Here is a 21668-nt window from a genome sequence, read left to right as displayed (position 1 = left end):
TGTCAGTTTGCGATTTTCGCAAGCTAACTTTTCCCCATAGAAATGCATTGGCCAGTGCTGATTGGCCAGAGTACGGAACTCGACCAATCAGCGCTGGCTCTGCTGGAGGAGGAGGAGTCTAAGATCGCTCCACACCAGTCTCCATTCAGGTCCGACCTTAGACTCCGCCTCCTCCAGCAGAGCCAGCGCTGATTGGCCGAATTCCGTACTCTGGCCAATCAGCGCTGGCCAATGCATTCTATTAGCCCGATGAAGTAGAGCTGAATGTGTGTGCTAAGCACACACATTCAGCACTGCTTCATCACGCCAATACAATGCATTAGCCAGTGCTGATTGGCCAGAGTACGGAATTCGGCCAATCAGCGCTGGCCAATGCATTCTATTAGCCCGATGAAGTAGAGCTGAATGTGTGTGCTAAGCACACACATTCAGCACTGCTTCATCACGCCAATACAATGCATTAGCCAGTGCTGATTGGCCAGAGTACGGAATTCGGCCAATCAGCGCTGGCTCTGCTGGAGGAGGCGGAGTCTAAGGTCGGACCTGAATGGAGACTGGTGTGGAGCGATCTTAGACTCCGCCTCCTCCAGCAGAGCCAGCGCTGATTGGCCAGAGTACGGAATTCGGCCAATCAGCGCTGGCCAATGCATTCTATTAGCCCGATGAAGTAGAGCTGAATGTGTGTGCTAAGCACACACATTCAGCACTGCTTCATCACGCCAATACAATGCATTAGCCAGTGCTGATTGGCCAGAGTATGGAATTCGGCCAATCAGCGCTGGCCAATGCATTCTATTAGCCCGATGAAGTAGAGCTGAATGTGTGTGCTAAGCACACACATTCAGCACTGCTTCATCACGCCAATACAATGCATTAGCCAGTGCTGATTGGCCAGAGTACGGAATTCGGCCAATCAGCGCTGGCTCTGCTGGAGGAGGCGGAGTCTAAGGTCGGACCTGAATGGAGACTGGTGTGGAGCGATCTTAGACTCCGCCTCCTCCAGCAGAGCCAGCGCTGATTGGCCGAATTCCGTACTCTGGCCAATCAGCGCTGGCCAATGCATTCTATTAGCCCGATGAAGTAGAGCTGAATGTGTGTGCTAAGCACACACATTCAGCACTGCTTCATCACGCCAATACAATGCATTAGCCAGTGCTGATTGGCCAGAGTACGGAATTCGGCCAATCAGCGCTGGCTCTGCTGGAGGAGGCGGAGTCTAAGGTCGGACCTGAATGGAGACTGGTGTGGAGCGATCTTAGACTCCGCCTCCTCCAGCAGAGCCAGCGCTGATTGGCCGAATTCCGTACTCTGGCCAATCAGCACTGGCTAATGCATTGTATTGGCGTGATGAAGCAGTGCTGAATGTGTGTGCTTAGCACACACATTCAGCTCTACTTCATCGGGCTAATAGAATGCATTGGCCAGCGCTGATTGGCCGAATTCCGTACTCTGGCCAATCAGCACTGGCTAATGCATTGTATTGGCGTGATGAAGCAGTGCTGAATGTGTGTGCTTAGCACACACATTCAGCTCTACTTCATCGGGCTAATAGAATGCATTGGCCAATCAGCGCTGGCCAATGCATTCTATTAGCGTGAACTGAGTTTGCACAGGGGTTCTAGTGCACCCTCGGCTCTGCTACATCAGATTGCTACATCTGATGTAGCAGTGCCGAGTGTGCATCAGATGTGTAGTTGAGCAAAACTGACTCAGCACTGCTAAGTCTCTGCATTCGCATAGGAATGCATTGGCCAGCCTTCGGCCAATCAGCGCTGGCTCTGCCGGAGGAGGCGGAGTCTAAGGTCGGACATGAATGGAGACTGGTGTGGAGCGATCTTAGACTCCGCCTCCTCCAGCAGAGCCAGCGCTGATTGGTCGAGTTCCGTACTCTGGCCAATCAGCGCTGGCCAATGCATTCTATTAGCCCGATGAAGTAGAGCTGAATGTGTGTGCTTAGCACACACATTCAGCTCTACTTCATCAGGCTAATAGAATACATTGGCCAATCAGCGCTGGCCAATGCATTCTATTAGCTTGATGAAGCAGAGTGTGCACAAGGGTTCAAGCGCACCCTCGGCTCTGATGTAGCAGAGCTGAGGGTGCACAAGGGTTCAAGTGCACCCTCGGCTCTCCTACATCAGAGCCGAGGGTGCGCTTGAACCCTTGTGCAGCCTCGGCTCTGCTACATCAGAGCCGAGGGTGCGCTTGAACCCTTGTGCACACTCTGCTTCATCAAGCTAATAGAATGCATTGGCCAGCACTGATTGGCCAGAGTACGGAATTCGGCCAATCAGCGCTGGCCAATGCATCCCTATGGGAAAAAGTTTATCTCACAAAAATCACAATTACACACCCGATAGAGCCCCAAAAAGTTATTTTTAATAACATTCCCCCCTAAATAAAGGTTATCCCTAGCTATCCCTGCCTGTACAGCTATCCCTGTCTCATAGTCACAAAGTTCACATTCTCATATGACCCGGATTTGAAATCCACTATTCGTCTAAAATGGAGGTCACCTGATTTCGGCAGCCAATGACTTTTTCCAATTTTTTTCAATGCCCCCGGTGTCGTAGTTCCTGTCCCACCTCCCCTGCGCTGTTATTGGTGCAAAAAAGGCGCCAGGGAAGGTGGGAGGGGAATCGAATTTTGGCGCACTTTACCACGCGGTGTTCGATTCGATTCGAACATGGCGAACACCCTGATATCCGATCGAACATGTGTTCGATAGAACACTGTTCGCTCATCTCTAGTCATGATTAGAGATGAGCGAACAGTGTTCTATCGAACACATGTTCGATCGGATATCAGGGTGTTCGCCATGTTCGAATCGAATCGAACACCGCGTGGTAAAGTGCGCCAAAATTCGATTCCCCTCCCACCTTCCCTGGCGCCTTTTTTGCACCAATAACAGCGCAGGGGAGGTGGGACAGGAACTACGACACTGGGGGCATTGAAAAAAATTGGAAAAAGTCATTGGCTGCCGAAATCAGGTGACCTCCATTTTAGACGAATAGTGGATTTCAAATCCGGGTCATATGAGAATGTGAACTTTGTGACTATGAGACAGGGATAGCTGTACAGGCAGGGATAGCTAGGGATAACCTTTATTTAGGGGGGAATGTTATTAAAAATAACTTTTTGGGGCTCTATCGGGTGTGTAATTGTGATTTTTGTGAGATAAACTTTTTCCCATAGGGATGCATTGGCCAGCGCTGATTGGCCGAATTCCGTACTCTGGCCAATCAGTGCTGGCCAATGCATTCTATTAGCTTGATGAAGCAGAGTGTGCACAAGGGTTCAAGCGCACCCTCGGCTCTGATGTAGCAGAGCTGAGGCTGCACAAGGGTTCAAGCGCACCCTCGGCTCTGATGTAGGAGAGCCGAGGGTGCACTTGAACCCTTGTGCACCCTCGGCTCTGCTACATCAGAGCCGAGGGTGCGCTTGAACCCTTGTGCACACTCTGCTTCATCAAGCTAATAGAATGCATTGGCCAGCGCTGATTGGCCAATGCATTCTATTAGCCCGATGAAGTAGAGCTGAATGTGTGTGCTAAGCACACACATTCAGCACTGCTTCATCACGCCAATACAATGCATTAGCCAGTGCTGATTGGCCAGAGTACGGAATTCGGCCAATCAGCGCTGGCTCTGCTGGAGGAGGCGGAGTCTAAGGTCGGACCTGAATGGAGACTGGTGTGGAGCGATCTTAGACTCCGCCTCCTCCAGCAGAGCCAGCGCTGATTGGCCAGAGTACGGAATTCGGCCAATCAGCGCTGGCCAATGCATTCTATTAGCCCGATGAAGTAGAGCTGAATGTGTGTGCTAAGCACACACATTCAGCACTGCTTCATCACGCCAATACAATGCATTAGCCAGTGCTGATTGGCCAGAGTACGGAATTCGGCCAATCAGCGCTGGCCAATGCATTCTATTAGCCCGATGAAGTAGAGCTGAATGTGTGTGCTAAGCACACACATTCAGCACTGCTTCATCACGCCAATACAATGCATTAGCCAGTGCTGATTGGCCAGAGTACGGAATTCGGCCAATCAGCGCTGGCTCTGCTGGAGGAGGCGGAGTCTAAGGTCGGACCTGAATGGAGACTGGTGTGGAGCGATCTTAGACTCCGCCTCCTCCAGCAGAGCCAGCGCTGATTGGCCGAATTCCGTACTCTGGCCAATCAGCGCTGGCCAATGCATTCTATTAGCCCGATGAAGTAGAGCTGAATGTGTGTGCTAAGCACACACATTCAGCACTGCTTCATCACGCCAATACAATGCATTAGCCAGTGCTGATTGGCCAGAGTACGGAATTCGGCCAATCAGCGCTGGTTCTGCTGGAGGAGGCGGAGTCTAAGGTCGGACCTGAATGGAGACTGGTGTGGAGCGATCTTAGACTCCGCCTCCTCCAGCAGAGCCAGCGCTGATTGGCCGAATTCCGTACTCTGGCCAATCAGCACTGGCTAATGCATTGTATTGGCGTGATGAAGCAGTGCTGAATGTGTGTGCTTAGCACACACATTCAGCTCTACTTCATCGGGCTAATAGAATGCATTGGCCAGCGCTGATTGGCCGAATTCCGTACTCTGGCCAATCAGCACTGGCTAATGCATTGTATTGGCGTGATGAAGCAGTGCTAAATGAGTGTGCTTAGCACACACATTCAGCTCTACTTCATCGGGCTAATAGAATGCATTGGCCAATCAGCGCTGGCCAATGCATTCTATTAGCGTGAACTGAGTTTGCACAGGGGTTCTAGTGCACCCTCGGCTCTGCTACATCAGATTGCTACATCTGATGTAGCAGTGCCGAGTGTGCATCAGATGTGTAGTTGAGCAAAACTGACTCAGCACTGCTAAGTCTCTGCATTCGCATAGGAATGCATTGGCCAGCCTTCGGCCAATCAGCGCTGGCTCTGCCGGAGGAGGCGGAGTCTAAGGTCGGACCTGAATGGAGACTGGTGTGGAGCGATCTTAGACTCCGCCTCCTCCAGCAGAGCCAGCGCTGATTGGTCGAGTTCCGTACTCTGGCCAATCAGCGCTGGCCAATGCATTCTATTAGCCCGATGAAGTAGAGCTGAATGTGTGTGCTTAGCACACACATTCAGCTCTACTTCATCAGGCTAATAGAATACATTGGCCAATCAGCGCTGGCCAATGCATTCTATTAGCTTGATGAAGCAGAGTGTGCACAAGGGTTCAAGCGCACCCTCGGCTCTGATGTAGCAGAGCTGAGGGTGCACAAGGGTTCAAGTGCACCCTCGGCTCTCCTACATCAGAGCCGAGGGTGCGCTTGAACCCTTGTGCAGCCTCGGCTCTGCTACATCAGAGCCGAGGGTGCGCTTGAACCCTTGTGCACACTCTGCTTCATCAAGCTAATAGAATGCATTGGCCAGCACTGATTGGCCAGAGTACGGAATTCGGCCAATCAGCGCTGGCCAATGCATCCCTATGGGAAAAAGTTTATCTCACAAAAATCACAATTACACACCCGATAGAGCCCCAAAAAGTTATTTTTAATAACATTCCCCCCTAAATAAAGGTTATCCCTAGCTATCCCTGCCTGTACAGCTATCCCTGTCTCATAGTCACAAAGTTCACATTCTCATATGACCCGGATTTGAAATCCACTATTCGTCTAAAATGGAGGTCACCTGATTTCGGCAGCCAATGACTTTTTCCAATTTTTTTCAATGCCCCCGGTGTCGTAGTTCCTGTCCCACCTCCCCTGCGCTGTTATTGGTGCAAAAAAGGCGCCAGGGAAGGTGGGAGGGGAATCGAATTTTGGCGCACTTTACCACGCGGTGTTCGATTCGATTCGAACATGGCGAACACCCTGATATCCGATCGAACATGTGTTCGATAGAACACTGTTCGCTCATCTCTAGTCAGTCCGGGTCATATGAGAATGTGAACTTTGTGACTATGAGACAGGGATAGCTGTACAGGCAGGGATAGCTAGGGATAACCTTTATTTAGGGGGGAATGTTATTAAAAATAACTTTTTGGGGCTCTATCGGGTGTGTAATTGTGATTTTTGTGAGATAAACTTTTTCCCATAGGGATGCATTGGCCAGCGCTGATTGGCCGAATTCCGTACTCTGGCCAATCAGTGCTGGCCAATGCATTCTATTAGCTTGATGAAGCAGAGTGTGCACAAGGGTTCAAGCGCACCCTCGGCTCTGATGTAGCAGAGCTGAGGCTGCACAAGGGTTCAAGCGCACCCTCGGCTCTGATGTAGGAGAGCCGAGGGTGCACTTGAACCCTTGTGCACCCTCGGCTCTGCTACATCAGAGCCGAGGGTGCGCTTGAACCCTTGTGCACACTCTGCTTCATCAAGCTAATAGAATGCATTGGCCAGCGCTGATTGGCCAATGCATTCTATTAGCCCGATGAAGTAGAGCTGAATGTGTGTGCTAAGCACACACATTCAGCACTGCTTCATCACGCCAATACAATGCATTAGCCAGTGCTGATTGGCCAGAGTACGGAATTCGGCCAATCAGCGCTGGCTCTGCTGGAGGAGGCGGAGTCTAAGATCGCTCCACACCAGTCTCCATTCAGGTCCGACCTTAGACTCCGCCTCCTCCAGCAGAGCCAGTGCTGATTGGCCGAATTCCGTACTCTGGCCAATCAGCACTAGCTAATGCATTGTATTGGCGTGATGAAGCAGTGCTGAATGTGTGTGCTTAGCACACACATTCAGCTCTACTTCATCGGGCTAATAGAATGCATTGGCCAGCGCTGATTGGCCAGAGTACGGAATTCGGCCAATCAGCGCTGGCTCTGCTGGAGGAGGCGGAGTCTAAGATCGCTCCACACCAGTCTCCATTCAGGTCCGACCTTAGACTCCGCCTCCTCCAGCAGAGCCAGCGCTGATTGGCCGAATTCCGTACTCTGGCCAATCAGCACTGGCTAATGCATTGTATTGGCGTGATGAAGCAGTGCTGAATGTGTGTGCTTAGCACACACATTCAGCTCTACTTCATCGGGCTAATAGAATGCATTGGCCAGCGCTGATTGGCCAGAGTACGGAATTCGGCCAATCAGCGCTGGCTCTGCTGGAGGAGGCGGAGTCTAAGATCGCTCCACACCAGTCTCCATTCAGGTCCGACCTTAGACTCCGCCTCCTCCAGCAGAGCCAGCGCTGATTGGCCGAATTCCGTACTCTGGCCAATCAGCACTGGCTAATGCATTGTATTGGCGTGATGAAGCAGTGCTGAATGTGTGTGCTTAGCACACACATTCAGCTCTACTTCATCGGGCTAATAGAATGCATTGGCCAGCGCTGATTGGCCAGAGTACGGAATTCGGCCAATCAGCGCTGGCTCTGCTGGAGGAGGCGGAGTCTAAGATCGCTCCACACCAGTCTCCATTCAGGTCCGACCTTAGACTCCGCCTCCTCCAGCAGAGCCAGCGCTGATTGGCCGAATTCCGTACTCTGGCCAATCAGCACTGGCTAATGCATTGTATTGGCGTGATGAAGCAGTGCTGAATGTGTGTGCTTAGCACACACATTCAGCTCTACTTCATCGGGCTAATAGAATGCATTGGCCAGCGCTGATTGGCCAGAGTACGGAATTCGGCCAATCAGCGCTGGCTCTGCTGGAGGAGGCGGAGTCTAAGATCGCTCCACACCAGTCTCCATTCAGGTCCGACCTTAGACTCCGCCTCCTCCAGCAGAGCCAGCGCTGATTGGCCGAATTCCATACTCTGGCCAATCAGCACTGGCTAATGCATTGTATTGGCGTGATGAAGCAGTGCTGAATGTGTGTGCTTAGCACACACATTCAGCTCTACTTCATCGGGCTAATAGAATGCATTGGCCAGCGCTGATTGGCCAGAGTACGGAATTCGGCCAATCAGCGCTGGCTCTGCTGGAGGAGGCGGAGTCTAAGATCGCTCCACACCAGTCTCCATTCAGGTCCGACCTTAGACTCCGCCTCCTCCAGCAGAGCCAGCGCTGATTGGCCGAATTCCGTACTCTGGCCAATCAGCACTGGCTAATGCATTGTATTGGCGTGATGAAGCAGTGCTGAATGTGTGTGCTTAACACATACATTCAGCTCTACTTCATCGGGCTAATAGAATGCATTGGCCAATCAGCGCTGGCCAATGCATTCTATTAGCGTGAACTGAGTTTGCACAGGGGTTCTAGTGCACCCTCGGCTCTGCTACATCAGATTGCTACATCTGATGTAGCAGTGCCGAGTGTGCATCAGATGTGTAGTTGAGAAAAACTGACTCAGCACTGCTAAGTCTCTGCATTCGCATAGGAATGCATTGGCCAGCCTTCGGCCAATCAGCGCTGGCTCTGCCGGAGGAGGCGGAGTCTAAGGTCGGACCTGAATGGAGACTGGTGTGGAGCGATCTTAGACTCCGCCTCCTCCAGCAGAGCCAGCGCTGATTGGTCGAGTTCCGTACTCTGGCCAATCAGCACTGGCCAATGCATTTCTATGGGGAAAAGTTAGCTTGCGAAAATCGCAAACTGACAGGGATTTCCATGAAATAAAGTGACTTTTATGCCCCCAGACATGCTTCCCCTGCTGTCCCAGTGTCATTCCAGGGTGTTGGTATCATTTCCTGGGGTGTCATAGTGGACTTGGTGACCCTCCAGACACGAATTTGGGTTTCCCCCTTAACGAGTTTATGTTCCCCATAGACTATAATGGGGTTCGAAACCCATTCGAACACTCGAACAGTGAGCGGCTGTTCGAATCGAATTTCGAACCTCGAACATTTTAGTGTTCGCTCATCTCTAGTCATGATATATACGGTCCATGGTCATGTGATATACACACAGGTGCGCAGCTCGTTATAGTCACAGAACAGTAATTAGACATCTGTCTGTAACGAGCTGTGCTCCTGTGAGCTCATCACATGACCATGGACTGATTGTTAGCCACTGGTAGTAAGCATAACTAATGACAGCAAGCAGAGATCTAGAAAAGCGGGAGGAATTGATACAGAAAATACATTTAAAGATTGTAAAACTTTGATTATACAAATAATATTGGTTTTTCAATATTGGTCTGAAAGTGGCCAATCCCTTTAACTGAATGAACAAAAGAGTAATCTAAATCAAATCAATATTTGGTGTGACCACCCTTTGGAAGAGGAGTCCTGGATGTGATGATAAGGTCCCCACAGAGCCAACAGTACCACAAATCTCAAGAGTACACCCGGCTTAAGGGCCGGATCAGAAGCAGCAGCAGAAAGAATCATACATCAGCATAAAAAGTCAGAAAGCTGTATAGTATGAAGAAGAGGCTATTTTAATTTGCATCACTGTTATATTTTCTGTACATGTAAATTTGAGGTGCTTAGTGCACATTTTGATCAAACTGTGTGCACACATCTGTTCCTGAGAAGTGACCTCTTTATAGGACACTATACTAAACAGACTCAACTCTCTTGGGCCTAAATGAACTTAAAGTAGATTTACTTTGTGCAATATTTTATACAAGACCACATTGGCACACATTGATGCATTTTACGCGCTGTCCTTCCTAATAAGCTATCTCCTCTCCCTCTAAGGCCATGTTCTTTCCTAGTAAGGTGCAGTAGTGTCTAAAACACATAATAAATTGCTTTTGGTACAAACTGAGGCAGAATTCTAGTAGATTTCACTTAGTATATCTCCCATATTGTTTTTTTTATATATAAAAATGATGTTTAGTATTAAAAATGTGCATGATAATGTTATTTTAGAGTAACCTTTGAATGAGCAAAGTACAATTGCTCATGTGTTCTTGGTATATTAGTAGCAATAACCACTTCTCTGCTGTATTGCTACATATAAGGAAACATTTGAGTGCTACCGCATGCAAATTCATTGCTGTACTTTCCCTTGAAACAAGAAGTAAATGTTGTTTAGCTTCATTTTCTCATCAGTAACATTCTCATAAACTAATGTTAGACCAGGACCACACATTGTGAGTTCACAACAGGTTAGCTTTTGGCAGCTTCGCCAGTAGCTAACCTACTGCGAGTTACAGTACAGAAAAAACAGAAATGTAAAGAGTCAATTAGTAAATCCTGTCTGCACACAGCAGAAAAATCTGAAGTGCAAAGTGTCAATTATTACTATAGATTCTACAGCAATTTCAAATGCAATGGTTAAAATCCACTCTACTGCGGGTATCCCACAGTGATCCACCATATGACCACTACCTTAAACTGCCATTCTGTTGTTAATAGAACACACTAACAAAATGATAGATTGTTGTCACTTTTTGACACTTACTGCAAATATTTCTGAAATTATAAAAAAAAATCTAATTGTTTTCAATCAAGTATTATTGATAATAAAAAGAATGACAAACCTATCAATTGACGCTGGGTTCACACTAGTGTTTGGCTTTACACTCTTCGCGTCCCTTTGGGGACCTGTAAAACGGAAAGCCAACCAAGTTAAAAAGCATGTAACTGCGGAAACACACAGACCCCATAGACCATAATGGGTATGCTGGATTTCCATCTGGTTTCCGCCCGAAATTGCAGGAAAATGTGAAGAGAAAAGTTCTTCATACAGGACTTTTCTCTCCGCATTTTCTAATCGTATTTGGGGACAGAAACCCCGAACATACTTCAATCTGTGATGTGAACCCAGCCTGAGCCACTGTGGGAACGTTATATTGTATAGGGGACACTAAGGGGACATTATACCTGCAGTAAGTTATATTACATGGGGTCACCTATGGTACATTATACTGTTTTGGACGTTATGTGTGGTCGGAACCATTGCAACATCATCAATGTGTGTTTTACATTGAAGCACCCAATTACTGTGTTGGGTCACAAGGGAGCTCAGTAGGAATGGGTGATGTAAAATGGAACATGGGCAGGACTTAAAAAATATTAATGTGATGTGCTACATACGCACCCGCACATTTTTATGTCTTCTGAAGTTGGGAGGTCTCATTCATGGACTACGCCTATCATTGTGCTTAAAATAGCCCCAGACTCCTGGCTTATAGAGGCATTTTGTTACGGTACAATAATAGGCTTAAGATGGAATGTTAACATAACGGAAAAAGCTCAAGCCAACACACAATCCAATTTGTTAAAAAAGTTTTTAAATATTTATTAAATATTTTGGCAAATAATTGCCATTTAAAATTCAATAATATACAGCAGGGCAGATGGATATAGCCAAAGACACAAACAAAATAGACACGTAGAACAAATAGCATAAGGTGTTTATGCTGAATCCTACAGTCCTATGAAAAAGTTTGGGCACCCCTATTAATCTTAATCATTTTTAGTTCTAAATATTTTGGTGTTTATAACAGCCATTTCAGTTTGATATATCTAATAACTGATGGACACAGTAATATTTCAGGATTGAAATGAGGTTTATTGTACTAACAAAAAATGTGCAATATGCATTAAACCAAAATTTGACCGGTGCAAAAGTATGGGCACCTCAACAGAAAAGTGACATTAATATTTAGTAGATCCTCCTTTTGCAAAGATAACAGCCTCTAGTCGCTTCCTGTAGCTTTTAATCAGTTCCTGGATAAAGGTATTTTGGACAAACAATTCAAGTTCAGTTAAGTTAGATGGTCGCCGAGCATGGACAGCCCGCTTCAAATCATCCCACAGATGTTCAATGATATTCAGGTCTGGGGACTGGGATGGCCATTCCAGAACATTGTAATTGTTCCTCTGCATGAATGCCTGAGGATTTGGAGCGGTGTTTTGGATCATTGTCTTGCTGAAATATCCATCCCCGGCGTAACTTCAACTTCGTCACTGATTCTTGAACATTATTCTCAAGAATCTGCTGATACTGAGTGGAATCCATGCGACTCTCAACTTTAACAAGATTCCCGATGCCGGCATTGGCCACACAGCCCCAAAGCATGATGGAACCTCCACCAAATTTTACAGTGGGTAGCATGTGTTTTTCTTGGAATGCTGTTTCTTTTTGGACGCCATGCATAACGCCTTTTTTTTATAACCAAACAACTCAATTTTTGTTTCCAAAATGAAGCTGCCTTGTCCAAATGTGCTTTTTCATACCTCAGGCAACTCTATTTGTGGCGTACGTGCAGAAACGGCTTCTTTCTCATCACTCTCCCATACAGCTTCTATTTGTGCAAAGTGCGCTGTATAGTTGACCGATGCACAGTGACACCATCTGCAGCAAGATGATGCTGCAGCTCTTTGGAGGTGGTCTGTGGATTGTCCTTGACTGTTCTCACCATTCTTCTTCTCTGCCTTTCTGATATTTTTCTTGGCCTGCCACTTCTGGGCTTAACAAGAACTGTCCCTGTGGTCTTCCATTTCCTTACTATGTTCCTCACAGTGGAAACTGACAGGTTAAATCTCTGAGACAACTTTTTGTATCCTTCCCCTGAACAACTATGTTGAACAATCTTTGTTTTCAGATCATTTGAGAGTTGTTTTGAGTAGCCCATGATGCCACTCTTCAGAGGAGATTCAAATAGGAGATCAACTTGGAATTGGCCACCTTAAATACCTTTTCTTATGATTGGATACATCTGGCTATGAAGTTCAAAGCTCACTGAGGTTACAAAACCAATTTTGTGCTTCAGTAAGTCAGTAAAAAGTAGTTAGGGGAATTCAAATCAATAAAATGATAAGGGTGCCCATACTTTTGCACTGGTCAAATTTTGGTTTAATGCATATTACACATTTTCTGTTAGTACAATAAACCTCATTTCAATCCTGAAATATTACTGTGTCCATCAGTTATTAGATATATCAAACTGAAATGGCTGTTGCAAACACCAAAATATTTAGAACAAAAAATGATTAAGATTAATAGGGGTGCCCAAACTTTTTCATAGGACTGTATAGTATTCAGCATAAACACCTTATGCTATTTTTCTACGTGTCTATTTTGTTTGTGTCTTTGGCTATATCCATCTGCCCTGCTGTATGTTATTGAATTTTAAATGGCAATTATTTGCCAAAATATTTAATAAATATTTAAAAACTTTTTTAACAAATTGGATTGTGTGTTGGCTTGAGCTTTTTCCGTTATGTTATGGATGATGTTTTTCATGGCCAATTTTGTGCTACCTGAGGTGCTTCTATGTGAAATGTTGTAATCATTTCTGGTTTTTCAGAAAATTCCTCTTCTTTCATGAATTATAAGAAAAGAAACAAGCGTTGGCTTTCCCAATTGGGGTCTATTTTTGGAGAACATACAGCAGTTTTGACTGAGACACAGGACACTAAAGAATTAAAGCTGAAAATACATAATTTAATTAAGAAAAGAACCAGAGTTTGGTGGAACAAGGTTGCTCTAGAAAACTATTTACAAAAAAACATCATTCCTAGGGGTTTGCGCATACAGCTGTTTCCTACCCTAGATAGTGAGGACACTGTGTTTGTGGGCAGGTGGGAAGAAACACTTTCCAAATGCTCACAGACACTTATTGAATTATTGATTGGGGCAGATCGAAAAACCTTGGAATCATTGGAGCAAGATATTGAGATTCATAAAGAAAAAATTCAACAAGTATTGGGTGAAGTGAAGGTGTTGGCATTCGAGAAAGAACTTGAAGCAGAGATAGAGAAATTGGAGAAGGAAATTCAGGCCACGAAAGCAAAAAAATTTTCTCGAGATTTGGAAGATTTTAAGAATAACAAAATCTATCGGTGGCATAAGAATACTCACAATAGATCTCGGAGATCGAATTCTAGATCGATTTCAAGATCCAACTCTGTCTCCTCGCTATTATCTGACGCAGAATGCAGTGGCTCCTCTTTTTTAGGCGCTCGGGCAGGGCAAGGAGATATACATGCTCAAAATGGAACATCCGACAGCCCCAGAGCCCCTGTATTCAAACGCAAGGTTTTGACAAACAACATGAGGGAGAAACGAAGGAAGTTTTAAAGGTAATTAATCTTTCCTCACACACACTTAATAAATTTCAAATTGAAGTGTTACAAAAGGGGCTGACATTTGCCCCTACTGGTAAATTTGATTGCTTTACTGCAATTAAAGATACAGAATTATCTGCACGCAAAGTTCTATGGAAAAAATTTTTTAGTCAGACTAACCGTGATCAGGCTCAGACTCATGATTTGAATCAGGTACATGGATCATTGATTGATCCTGGGGTCGGGACTTCTGAGGACAACAGTCTCTCGGAAAGTAATAGCATCGAGAGACAGGCTGCTATTGATCTTGAGGAGTTACTGAGAGAACAAGATGATGATGATGTAGATATTAACATTCGTGAAAGGCAGGTAGTTGCTGATCTTGAGATACTTCTTGAGGAGCAGAATGCTACTATGGAGCCTGACTCGGCTGTTCACGGTATTTCTGGTAGTGTATCTGACACTTCAGTACTTGATGTTATTGAAGCTCCTCTGCATCTGCGTCGGCGCTCGCAACGTTCCCTCCCTTTGTCTTTTTGTCCTGCAGTTGATATTTTTGTGAAACTAGTTAAAAATGATCTCACTAAGATACCGGAAGATATTCCGGAGCCTAATCTTAATTACCGACAGCGCTTAGCGCTACGTGAGCTTCGTGAGATGAAGGATATTGTTATAAAACCTGCAGACAAGGGGGGGAATGTTGTGATCTGGCCGACGCATATGTATGAGCAGGAGGCATTCAAACAATTAAACAATAAAGTGTGTTACAGACGTCTTCCGGCTGACCCGACATCACGTTTTAAAGCAGAGTTGGATCAAATACTTCAGGATGCATGTGCCCAAGGCATTATTAGCATAGATATTATGCAAGGTTTGATGGTTGACTATCCTAGGATAGCTACGCTGTATCTTTTACCCAAGATACACAAAAATTGTGAGACTCCACCCGGACGTCCAATTGTGTCCAGAATTGGGAGTCTGTGTGAGAATGTTTGCAGATTTGTGGATCATTATCCACAAAAATGTGTCGAGACTTTGCCATCTTTTATCCGAGACACATCAGATATGTTACGTCACTTAGACGGGTTACATCTTGATTCCGACACCATATTGGTCACCTGCGACGTCGAGTCCCTGTACACGTCGATATGCCACGACCACGGAGTACGGGCGTCTAGATTTTTTTTTTCTATGTCTAATTTAGATCATTCTTTGGTCAATTTTATTTTGGAATTATTATCATTTGCCCTTACCCATAATTATTTTTTATTTAAGGACCGCCCCTTCCTACAGCTCCAGGGAACTGCTATGGGGGCTACTTGTGCCCCCTCATATGCCAACTTGTTCCTGGGGCTGTGGGAACGGGAGGTCCTTCCTTTTATTCCAGGTTTTGATGCCGTGCTCCAGTGGTCGAGGTATATCGACGATATCTTTTTCATCTGGCAGGGCTCGGTGTCGCAGTTGGATGAATTCTTGCAAGCTTTAAATTCAAATAATTTGAACATCAAATTAACATGGGAATATAGCAAAATCAAAGTCAATTTTTTAGATTTAACCATCTTTTGCAATCCTGATGGTATCATTTCTACCAATGTCTTTAGGAAGAAAACATCTACGAATGCCCTCCTCCACGCCACTTCCTCTCACTACTACAAAATTAAACAGGCAATTCCGACTGGTCAATTTTTGCGACTCAAACGTATTTGCTCCAGTGATGTCCAATTTGAAGAACAGGCCGCTGACTTGAGGAGTTGCTTTAAAGATAGGGGTTATAACAATAAAACTATCAAGAAAGGCTACTTAAGAGCCAGAAATACATCACGCAGCTCACTGCTGGTAAGTAAAAGGAGTAAGAAGGATAGGAGCGATCAGGGTGTTCAACAGTTGCGATTTATCACTTCATACAATTCTAGATGGCGGGAGGTCCAAGAGGTAATGCAAAAATATTGGCCAATTCTATTGGCAGATGATGATATAGCATCGCATTTGACCAAATATCCAAGTATCACTTGGAGACGGTCAAGAAGCCTAAGAGACATCCTTACAAACAGCCATTATATTGCACCCTTGGCTAATCCTTTTGGATCTCGTGGACCCCGTAGTGGCTTCTTTCCATGTGGTAATTGCACAATGTGCATACACATGGTAAGAGCCACTAATTTTTCAGATTCTAAACAGGTAAAAAATTATACAATTCGACATTACATCACCTGTAATACTACCTCAGTGATCTATAAGGCTACATGCCCATGCGGTTTGGCTTATATTGGTATGACCTCTAGGGCCCTCAAGGTCCGCATATCTGAACATGTAAGTAAAATTCGAGCTGCGGCCGCAGCCTCTGATTTGGAAAGGTTACAAAGTGTCCCTAGACACTTTAAAGAGTATCATAACTGTAATCCTCGTGGATTCAGGGTCAGTGGTATTGACCATGTGTCATTGGGATCAAGAGGTGGCAATCTTAAGAAAGCCCTATTACAACGGGAAACCCGTTGGATCGTTAATTTGAACACGATGTCTCCTCATGGATTGAACGAGGAACTGAATTTTGGTTCTTTTCTATAGTATTTGTAACTGATAGGTAGTTTTTGATGCGGCAGTTGTTGTTGTGTTTTGTGTCCGTTTTTATGTTTATTTACATTATTCAATTATTTTTTCAGAATGATGGTGAGACGTGGGGATCGTTTTTTCTGTCTCCACCTTTCTCTCCAGCAAGTGGCTCTACAGTGTGGTTTTTTGGAGTGATCTTTAAGAAATCTATCTGCGATATTCCATATATATATTTAGGATTCGATGAATATACCAATTTATTCCGTATTTGGGATTCGAAGAATGTACCAATTTATTCATATAACACGTGTTTTGTTGACACTTTTAAATGATGTTGTGATGTTTAGATGTGTAATAAATTCACACTAGATATTTTGTCTGCACATTATTCACAGATTGTTCCACTTTGATGTCTGTTTGCATAATTTTAATATCTTTCGTGGTTTTCACTGTCCTATATGGGATTAGTCCATCTTATTTATTCACATTTAATATTTTTTTTTTTTTTTTTATTTTTATTTTTATTATTTTTTATTTTTTTATGAATAATACATTTTTATTCACATATAAAAATTTTTGCACTGGTATATACATGTATGCATCATATGCTTATATGCCTATGGTGTGTATATGTGGGTATTATAATTGTGTCACACTTTTTCACTTTTTTAAATGATATTTTTGTATACATGATATATTATTGGTATTTTTTTCACCATATATCTGGTTGAATGAGGTATACTATTGCATTTAAAGGGTTAACAAAAGATGTGAATTCGCTGAGATATCTGCTATTAAGCTGTAATTGTATTTATTATTAGGCAGACCTATTCTCTAAGTTGGATTTCTGAATAGGATTCCGTTTTATAGAGTTCACTCTATAATGTTATTATATGACTCTCATATGTCTCTATTATGAGACAGATTCTTATTAGTCATATCCCACAATTTGATTCTTCTCCACATGCTATGATGCCACGACAGGATTCGTTCCTATCCTCCTTACGTTTGTGTCTTACCATACTTACCCTTTTGATGAGGTGCGCGCTCCGGCTGCGCTCTGGCCTCCCGATCATGTGACTTGGCCCCGCCCCGTGTGTCATGTGACCGGCACGTCATTGACGTTGCCGGCGCATGCGCACAGACGGGTCCGACTCCTCGGGACGTCATCACAGCTGCGGCGCGCCATGTACTCTCATCCCTCTATAAAAGGACGCCATCTACCCCATAGCATTTGTCATCTCCTGAGGAAGCCAGTCTTGTGGCGAAACGCGTAGGGGTGGTCCTTCTACCTATCAGTACATTATCTTTGGGTGTTTTGCTGACCATTAACATCTTTCAATATGACATCAGGTAATTAATACGGCTGTTATTGTATTGGAATTCTTGTCAGGCATTGTAGCAGGATGTTACACTTTGATTTGAAGGTGGTTGGGCATATTTATGTATGATCTTATGGGTGCTATATTTTTGTCAATGAGACTAGTATTCTTATAGCTACCTATCACTTTCATGCTTAATTTTGTGTAACAAAATCTTGATGTGTTTCCCATTGCTAGTAACAATGTAATGACATAATACTGTATATCTACATCTATGGCTCACATATTTTGAATATTGTTATATACTAATGATATTCTACGGTGAATATAACAGAATTCTGCTATTCCATATATTCATATTGGATTTACCTGAATTTATACTATAGGATTCAGCATAAACACCTTATGCTATTTGTTCTACATGTCTATTTTGTTTGTGTCTTTGGCTATATCCATCTTCCCTGCTGTATATTATTGAATTTTAAATGGCAATTATTTGCCAAAATATTTAATAAATATTTAAAAACTTTTTTAAACAAATTGGATTGTGTGTTGGCTTGAGCTTTTTCCGTTATGTTATGGATGATGTTTTTCATGGCCAATTTTGTGCTACCTGAGGTGCTTCTATGTGTTAAGATGGAATGTTAACTTTTGTTCAAATATATTGATGAAATGCCAATGCTATGTGCGGGACAAGGAAACAGATTTATTTAATACTAGAATAACTTTCCCTTGTAAAGTATTTACTTGCATGTATTTCCTGCAATATGATTATAGAGCTAGTCACGATTTGGCAGAATGATAATGTACACAATGGATTGCTAAGGTTGGGATCACGTATTTATATAGTGGCAGTAGGAGACTAGACTGCACGATCTTCTGATATTATGGTTATACTAATGAATCGCATTGTACTATGGCTGTCAGCATGCAAGACAGAGATTTTGCAAATAGTGAGGAACTGAAACAAAGTATAGATATCAACTTTTTATGAAAAGTGGAAAATCCCCTTAAAAATATATTGAAAGGAGAAGTGTGCTTTCTGAGAACTTTTACCAATCTTACCATTCTTCTGGGGGTAATTTGATCCATGAGTAAGAAGCTCTACATGGCCTGGAAATAAAAATGTTTTATCAAGTCAATTCATAGTAAAATTAAGAATAAAACACTTAAAGCGTACCCCAGTTAAAAACAACTTAACGCTAGGTTCACACTGGCGTTCGGCTTTCCAAAGTGGTTATCTGTAGACCCAATAGACTATAATGGGGTCTGCCGGGTTTCTTCCCAGTTTCCGCCTGAAAAAGGCAGAAAAATGTGGAGAGAAGTCCTGTTTGCAGACCGGGCGTTTTCAAACACAGGGATACCTAATGTGTATGCGTTTCACAGGAATTTGTAACTTCTATATGTATTCTAGGGGAAGGGGGGTGACTTAAAGAGGACCTTTCACCATTTTTCCCACAGGCAGTTCTATATACTGCCGGAAAGCTGACAGTGCGCTGAGTTCAAGAGGATGTTCCTGAAGAAGATGGAGGTGTCGCTGGAGAGTTTTCTCGCAGCATTGGGGACACCCCCAGTGCCGTTTGAGCGCTGGGGCCCGCCCCCAGTGCTGCGAGAGAACTCATTTGCATACCGCCGAAAACCGGGATTTCTATGAAACGGCAGCGCTGAGAAGATATCTAAAGGTAGGAGAAGAATAGCCTGTCTTAAGGCTATTCCTACATGTCAACCAGACAAAATGTGTTTTAATGGTAGAATCCCTTTAACCTATGTATAACAATAGTTTTGTGATGAAATTCACATTTGTAAGGCTTTCTTCACATCTATAGTACACTGATGTATTATGGTATGTTGTTCCCTCATTTGGTACCAGCGCTCCTGCCATTTGGCCCAGGTGTTTTTAATTAGCAGGAGACTGCAAAAAGGACCCACCCACCTGCTCTCAGTCCTCTGACTGAAGCAATAAGGTAAGGTGAATTTTTTGAGATCTGTTCATATGGTGCAGTGCTGCATGGCGTCTGCTGTTCCTGTGGTGCTGTGCTTGTGGGGTGATTTGGCCCAGACCTGGGGGCTTGCTCTGGTGGCAGGGGTGTTGCTGGACCACTGGGTCACTCCCTATGTGGGCACTGCAATGCAGTGGTTTTTCGCCCATGTGCCGCAACCAGTAGAGTAGGGACCCAGTATACAAAGAGCTACTAAGAACCTCATCTTCATTTTTGTACATTTTGCTGAAAAGCATTAGATCAATGTATAAGATTGGGATGTGGGGTCCATATCTTTTTTTTTTTCTCTATAAAATTGCGCCCGTAATTTTGCGACCACAAAATTACGGACGCAAAATTACGTGGCGTATACGTTCGTAACTCCCATTGAAATCAATGGGTTCTTTTTGAGCGCGTAAACTGCTGACACGCGTATACGTGCCAGATTGTGCTCCACTTTACTACATGTGAATTCCCCTAAGGCTAAGAGCCAAAATTGAAAAGGTAATGCATCACGGTTTTTCTTGCAGCACTTTCTCAGAAAGTCCACACAGGAAAACTTTCTTTTGATCACTGGTTCATGTCCCTTATTGGGACAAATAAAATAAGTTTAAAAAAAATTAAAAAAAGTAAAAAAAATATATATATTTACAAGTGTATAAAAAATAAAAAACCCTTTATACAGTATAAAAACACACAATACAGTATAAAACACTACATAGGTATCGCCGTGTCCATAACAAACTGTACAATTAAAGTAAAACACTAGTTATATAAATTTGGTATCGTTGTAATCGTACTGACTCATAAAATAAATGTAACATATTATTTGTTGTATGGTAAAGGAAAAATTTTTAAATGTTAAAAAGCAATGGCAGAATTGATTTTTATTTTATTTTTATATCCTCCCAGTAAGACTTTTTAATTAATTAATTTAATTAAAAAATTTAATGTCATTGATACCTAAAAATGTCCTTATTATGGGGAAAATGCATCTCTTCCCACAAAAATCAAGACCTTATATGGCTACATCACAAGAAAAAAAATAAAATAAATCAATCTTATACATATGACCACAAAAAACGCCAAAAATTGCCATATCTTTAGGACAGCACTGGCTGTGGCAGAAAGGGTATATATAAACTGTGGGAGTGTATATCCGGGCAGACCCCAGATTTAGAGTTCACATTGAAAGAGACACCAGAGTTAACCCCACAAGCTATTGAGAAAATAGTAGGGAATTTGGTTTTCCCAATATACTCCACACAACTTACAAATTGACTTTTCAGCATCCACTGTGCATTCACATCTGGGAAACTAATGCACATTACACCCCTTGATAAATTTGAGGGGTGCAATTTTTAAAATGGGGCCATTCTCTAGGGCAGGGGTCCTCAAAATTTTTAAACAGTGGGCCGGAGGCAGAGCAGGTCGCACAGACATTGGGAGTGGTGCCCTCCAATAAGTAAAGTGAAGTGCGCTCCATGTCCTGGCCCGAGCTCCCCAGGAGCTTCATTATAAATGCATGCCTGCCGGCGTTGTCGGCGGGGCAAGACAGAAGTGCTTGGCGAGCCACATGTGGCCTATGGGCCGCAGTTTGAGGACCACTGCTCTAGGGGATTCCACTTTACTAATACTTTAGAGGCTCTGCAAACAGGACAGGCCATCCAGATATCAAACATCTGCGCTCCAAAAGCCACATAGCACTACTTTACATCTATGCCATGCTATGTGCCCAAAATGAAGTCTATGCCATCATGTATGACACTGTTGTACCCGGGATAATGTACTTAATGTCATATGTGGGTATAAACTGCTGAAGGGAAGGTACACTATTTTGGTTTTTGGAGCACAGATTTAGACGGAATGATTTTTGGTTGTCATGACATTCTTGCAAAGCTCCTGAAATGCCAGTTAAAGGGGTTGTCCCATCTCAAAGATCCTATCTATACTGCTATTT

The 21668-nt window shown here is 43.9% G+C and overlaps 1 protein-coding gene across 1 annotated transcript in view; it reads right to left on the bottom strand.

The window, feature by feature from the left end:
• The window catches only part of LOC142209931 (programmed cell death 1 ligand 1-like), a 42087-nt gene that overhangs the window by 3361 nt on the left and 17058 nt on the right, over positions 1–21668 (bottom strand). Inside the window, exon 4 of the mRNA XM_075278997.1 lies at positions 18795–18842. Within this exon, the coding sequence (XP_075135098.1) occupies positions 18795–18842 (48 nt within the window). The remainder of the gene's footprint in view (positions 1–18794; positions 18843–21668) is intronic.

The sequence above is a fragment of the Leptodactylus fuscus genome, chromosome 1 (genome assembly GCF_031893055.1).
Source record: "Leptodactylus fuscus isolate aLepFus1 chromosome 1, aLepFus1.hap2, whole genome shotgun sequence".
NCBI classification, from domain to species: domain Eukaryota; kingdom Metazoa; phylum Chordata; class Amphibia; order Anura; family Leptodactylidae; genus Leptodactylus; species Leptodactylus fuscus.
The sequence above is the reverse complement of the archived record's forward strand: the minus strand, read 5'-3'. Positions and strand labels throughout refer to the sequence as shown.